Source organism: Centruroides sculpturatus, unplaced genomic scaffold, assembly GCF_000671375.1.
Source record: "Centruroides sculpturatus isolate CEXI.00-Female unplaced genomic scaffold, Cexi_2.0 scaffold719, whole genome shotgun sequence".
NCBI classification, from domain to species: domain Eukaryota; kingdom Metazoa; phylum Arthropoda; class Arachnida; order Scorpiones; family Buthidae; genus Centruroides; species Centruroides sculpturatus.
In genome coordinates, this window is record NW_019384910.1 from 138,311 (window position 1) to 144,310 (window position 6,000).

The window sequence follows — 6,000 nt, forward strand, 5'->3', positions numbered from 1 at the left end:
AGACATTCAAACAGTCTCGTTTCTGATATAGACATCTGTTTAACTTTAATATGATTTGTTGTTTAATGGCACTCACTTTGATCCATAATGCCATACTTGCCGAATTAAATTATTCCGAACAAATTACTTGCATGAGAAACTACACGCACTGCTAAATTTAGAAATTCTGGATCTGGATCCGGGTTTTTGGAAATAATGTCGGAACTAATGCACTTATTTTTCCCTTATTAGTGTATTAATAACCAAACATTCCAAATTGTAGTGGTAATTAATACAGTAATAAATGGCATATATTTTTTATATATACTAACCATTTATTAGCATGTACTTACTATTAGAGGGGTCTATTATTTCTATTCTTTATGAATTGTATGCAACTATTATTCAAAGACTATTAAGTGAAATAAATCCAGTAGCTTTTTCACTTCATTGTTATTTCAACACACCACCACCAATATTTTATTTTAACATAAGGTAAAAGTGATAATGCTGAAGAAAATGTACAATTTAAATTGAATTGTTATGCTGAAGCGTGACAATATTCAAGAGGAGGAAATTTGTGTGATCATTCAAACAACATTAAACTTTGAATTTTTTTTTTGTTTCAATAATTTGGTTTAAACAACAGTATTTTTATCATCATATACTAAATCTACATTTTGAAAATGTGTAATAAAACAGCTGAATTATTCAAACATCTTACAGCTTGTCTCGCAAATCTCAACTGCAAGGTCTGTAAAAATGCACAGTAGCAGAGACCAGTCTACATGGTGTGTTCAAAAAGTATCGGACCTTTGGTCGGCAAAAATAAATTTATTGACTTTGAGGTACAAAACCCTAATCCCCTTCAAAGTAGTCTCCTTGGTAATGTATACACTTCTCCCAGCGTTCCTGACATTGCTGGAAACACTGCTGGAACGCATCTTTTGGAATGGCCATCAGACGGTCCGTTGGATTCCGCACGATGTCTTCTCTCGACTAAATTTGGGTTCCTTTTAGTGGCATTTTCAGCTTGGGAAATAGCCAAAGGTCACACGGAGCCATGTGGGGAGAACATGGAGCATGACGAACCACAGGAGTATTGTGTTTGGCGACGAAAGCCCGAATCAGATGCGCAGAATGGGAGGATGAGTTATCACGATGGAGCTGCCAAGTTTTGATCGACCACAGATCCGGTCATTTGCGTCACACTGTATCGGAAACACGACAAAGGACCTCCTGGTAGTACTCCTTTGCGATGGTTTGGCCTTGTGGTGCGTACTCACGACACACCACCCCACGAGAGTCGAAAAAACTGTCAACATGACCTTTGATATTGCTGCGGACCTGCCGCGCTTTTTTCACCTCGAGGATAGTCCCCGAAAGCCTGCTGAATCTTGCGAATGGTTTATGCTCGGGTATCGCCAAGGTTTTTGGCAAAATTTGATGTAATATCGATGCTCACATTGTTCAGTCATTTTCCAGCTTAGTGGAATCCGACGAGAGCGCACTACATGACCTCACTCATAGGCCGATTGCCAACGACTGACGCTTCCTGCAGGCGGGAAAAAATTCAGGGCTGTGCATGACTGTCCCCTCCACAACTCCACCGAAAGAGGCCTCTCGCGCATCATTGGTTTACGCGGAAAAAAAGGTCCGATACTTTTTGAACAGACCACGTATTTACTAAGATTGTTTGATAAATCTTAGACAAGGCCACAGTGCATTACCAAAAAGAGACTGTCAAACTTTAAAATTCCAGAGTCCCCAGTACAATGCATTGTTTAGCCAAGATGTATGAAACAATCTATATATTTTATGCATACCAAAACAACTAAGATTAACAAAACTAATACAAGTTCTGTTTTTAACATTACTTGTTCAAAAAAAAAAAAAAAAAAAAAAAGCTTTTTTAACTGGTAAACTTACCTTCCAAGTATATCGTTGAATCTTGGATCGAGTATAATTTGGTATTTGTCAAGATAAACAAACAACTCTTCGGTTCCCAATACTTTAGCAATACGAACAAGCTGGAATTGTCATTTAAAAAAATTAGTTTTAATTAAGTTTATCATGTGATTTTTAAAGTTTTCCAAATAAAGTTACCTGATCATAGTTATCATGCCCGTGGAAAAAAGGTTCTTTACGAAAGATCATGCTCGCGAGCATGCATCCAAAACTCCACATATCCAAAGAATAATCATACATCTTGAAATAAAATAAGCATAGTCAGTCAAACAATATGTAAAAATGTTATTTTGAAACTATATTTATATTAATAATAAGTTAATTAATATCATTTAATAGCACTAAACTCTACACACAATTCTTATTATTTGAGATACAGTAAAACTTTGATTTAACAGACAATTTCCAGTCCATTTGTCATGTGAAAATTAACACCCTGATAATTTTAAAATGCTTTCAAATGCAAATAAATTAACAGGTTGTTGTTATTTTTCAAATCTGAGAGTCACCACTCTTAACTTCATGCGTGATGCATCTTCATATATCATCCAAAGATGAATAAATAAAAAATTTTTTGGTTTTTCTTTTAAGTTTAAGTTTTTTTAACATTTATTTCTATTTAACTAAACAAATAAATAAGTGTATTTTCCAAAAAAATCATTTATTTATCTTGATTCAGAATGTGTACTTGTTTATTACACTCTTGGAACTATGGTGATTACACCCTAATAATGTTACTTGTGTAAATAAAATGGCAGATTTTTACTCTCTTATTAATTTAATACTTCAATCAGAATTGTATCCACCAACATTAATATACTTTTCCCAATATATATTCCCAATAATAGAAATGCATTAACATCAATTTGATAGAAATCACAAGAATGAGAAGCCAAAAAAGTCATTAAAAGGTACTTTTTATTGCATTCTCTTCCTTGACTCCTTGCCAAAAAACTGTCCAAATGTATAAAAAAGTGATAGTTTGTTGGCAAAAAGTCTGAAGAACAAGGCAGATGGGAAGAATTTCTTTAGATATTTTCATTTTTGTGGTAAATAAAGAACTGAAGACCTTCAAATGATGCTTCCTATCTCTCTTGCCGAATTGGTGTGATACCCAGTCGTCGAGCTTCGACTTTATCTAGCATGTTTAGATGTCGAGAAACAGTCAAAGAATGTCCAGTATGTTTGACCTTTTTGCGATTTCCCGGACAGTTGGGCAAGGTACCAATTCAACAATGATCTTCAATTCTGATTTTTGAGATTTGTATACCAGGAATGAATTTTCTGAACCAATGCCAGGTGGCCTGCTTGTTCGCAGAACCTTTACCAAAAGCTTTTTATTGTATTTCGGGTTGTTTCGGATGAATTATGTCCCAGCTCATACTTGTAAAAGAAAACTATACATACATAATTTTAATTACACAAATGTATTTACATACGTAAAATCAGATTAATTAATTAGCTGGTTTTTTAATACACAATTTAGAAAACCTACAGTGGAACCTGACTAAACGATCATCTAGCATAATGAGCAAAACAAATTGTAAAAAACTGCCTCTCTTAACGAGCAATGTTTTGCATAATGAGTGACGAGAAGAGGAAAAGTCCCAAATTGTGCTAAACACAAACTGATGGAGCATGTGCACTTGTTCCACAATTAGCACACTTGTAACACAATTAGCAGTTATATTTTTAAAATGTCAACATACGAGAGACGATTATGCTAAATAAATCCAACAAAATTTAAAAAACAAACTTACTTGATAGTCAGAAAGTAATTCCGGACCTTTAAAGTATCTAGATGCAACACGAACATTATACTCTTGCCCAGGATGATAAAATTCTGCTAATCCCCAATCTATCAATCGTAACTGGAAAGAGAAAATTACGTTTTAAGCTATTTATAACACCGACTCAATTTTTAAAACGATAACCTTACCTTTTTGTTTTCGTGATCGATCATAACATTATGCGGTTTCACGTCTCTGTGCATAATACCCAGACTATGACAGTAGTCGAGAGCCTGAAATTTAAGAATTTAAATAATGCAATTATATTGTTAAAACAATTAATAAATATTTTTGGCAAAAAGTGAGATGTCTTTCTTTGTAAGTTAAATTAATTTATTATATTTATTTGTGTATTATCAGCATACTTTTTATTGTACATAGTTTCATAAGAGGCAAATTTGTTACAGATTAACTCTCAGTACATTTAAATTACAATGACAAAGCAGTGCAGTGCTCTTATGTATGCCAGAGACGTGTAAAAATAAGGAAACAAGTGATTTTTCACACTTAAGAGCATGCTCTTATTTGCAAGAAAATACAGCAATAATAATAATAAAAATTATGAGCTTACAGAATGATGCCTATAAATACCTAAAATTTTACAGCTAGATAACATTCGGCAAGGACAAGTTAAGGATGTGATTATCAAAGAATACATTCAAAAATGAGAAAAACTGCTTAAGACAAAACTGAATGGTTGTAATACCATCAAAGCCACCAATACTTGGGCCTTCACAGCCAATTTCTTAAACAGATGGAAGGAAAAGTGGATGTAGATGAAAGTGTGAGATATCCTGGGGGCAATTAATCAATCAGATTAATTGTAACATGTAATGATGAAATGGAAAAAAACCCAAATCTCCACCTGGCATTTCCATTGCCCTCTGGTCCGTTAGATAAAAGATGATCAAATAACCTTACAAATCATCAATCTTTAACATTGTTTTGAGTAAGTTGCTGAGATAAGTCCCAACACTTAATTGTTCATTCAGGAGAACGTCAAAATTGTTTAAATTATGCAATAAGAGAGTCGTAACACCTGTAAGAAGTATCAACAATCTGGCCGAGTCGTCAATTTTTTATGGCCCTCATCAGCCAGATCAATGACACATCTTGAAGACAAAAATAAATCAAGTCACCTGATTTTATTCTCACAGTCAGTGAGGATAAAAAAAGGCACAAACCCAATCATCAAGGGCAATCACTGAAATCACTCTTACTTCTGGCCATGGATCTTCGAAGACTTCATCTACTTGAACTCCAAATGAGATATTATGTTTAACCAGTGTATGTAACCTCTCTCTTGATCGGCTTAATATAGAATTTATATTTAATATTTAAGAAACTAGTTCCGCGCTAGAACTACCCATCTAAAATCTAGTGCTCGATAAAGAGTTAATAATATATATCAAATTGTATTTCGTCTTCAGTAATCTCTTATATTAAACTTGTTGAGTTATTCAAATGACTGCTTCATCTTGGGTTGCCAACACCTTATCAACAACCTCACTAATCCTCTCCATTTGAACTACAAAGTACCCCCATTTGAATGTATCCTTAGAAGAGTAGAACATAACATTTGCAAGTTAGTACACATTAAATTTTATCCTAACTGGTGTCAGGACCTGACATCGAAGGGATCTTAAAATCCTGATGGCAACTAAAGATAACGCCATCAATTGACAAAGTGAGCAGGACTAACCATCCCAACATCGACAAAAGGGTTTAGAGTAAACCACTCAACCCCAGCTTCTCACAAAAGTGACAATGGCTTCAATTGAAACATTTGAAAAGAGAAACTGAAGGACTGATTCTAGCTGCTCAAGAACAGGCAATTAGAACAAATGCAAGCAAAGCCAGAGCTAAAAAATCAAGAGCAGAACAAATCATGCGAAGCAGCAGCTGAAACAGTCACCCACATACTCAATTCATGCAGAGATTGCACAAAATGAATACAGTAGAGCGTCGATTTTCCGAATCAATTGGGGACTGGGGTTGTCCGGATAACTGATTTACATATGAAAAAATAGTTTAACGTATCCAATGTCGAAATTTTTATCTGTTGCGTGTCGCTTCACGTTGAATTTTCGTCGATGTTAAGCCTAACAAAGACTATTGTATCGTTAAAAATTATTTTTTTATTTTGTACAAACAAAACAAATATATTGAAAAATATAAAAATAATAAAAAATTATACTTCAGATGTTAATTTAGTATCAAAAACGTAAAATATTTGAGTAGCCCAAGACATAGCCAAAGATTG

At 34.1% G+C, this 6,000-nt stretch overlaps 1 protein-coding gene across 2 annotated transcripts in view; it reads right to left on the minus strand.

Moving 5' to 3' along the window:
* Positions 1–6,000, minus strand: part of LOC111631629 (casein kinase II subunit alpha-like) — a 28,865-nt gene that overhangs the window by 7,866 nt on the left and 14,999 nt on the right. For both annotated transcript variants that reach the window (XM_023375917.1, XM_023375915.1), the window contains exons 5-8: positions 3,887–3,970; positions 3,708–3,818; positions 2,086–2,187; positions 1,909–2,009 (exon numbers count right to left, since the gene is read on the minus strand). In XM_023375917.1, the coding sequence (XP_023231685.1) occupies positions 1,909–2,009; positions 2,086–2,187; positions 3,708–3,818; positions 3,887–3,970 (398 nt within the window). The remainder of the gene's footprint in view (positions 1–1,908; positions 2,010–2,085; positions 2,188–3,707; positions 3,819–3,886; positions 3,971–6,000) is intronic.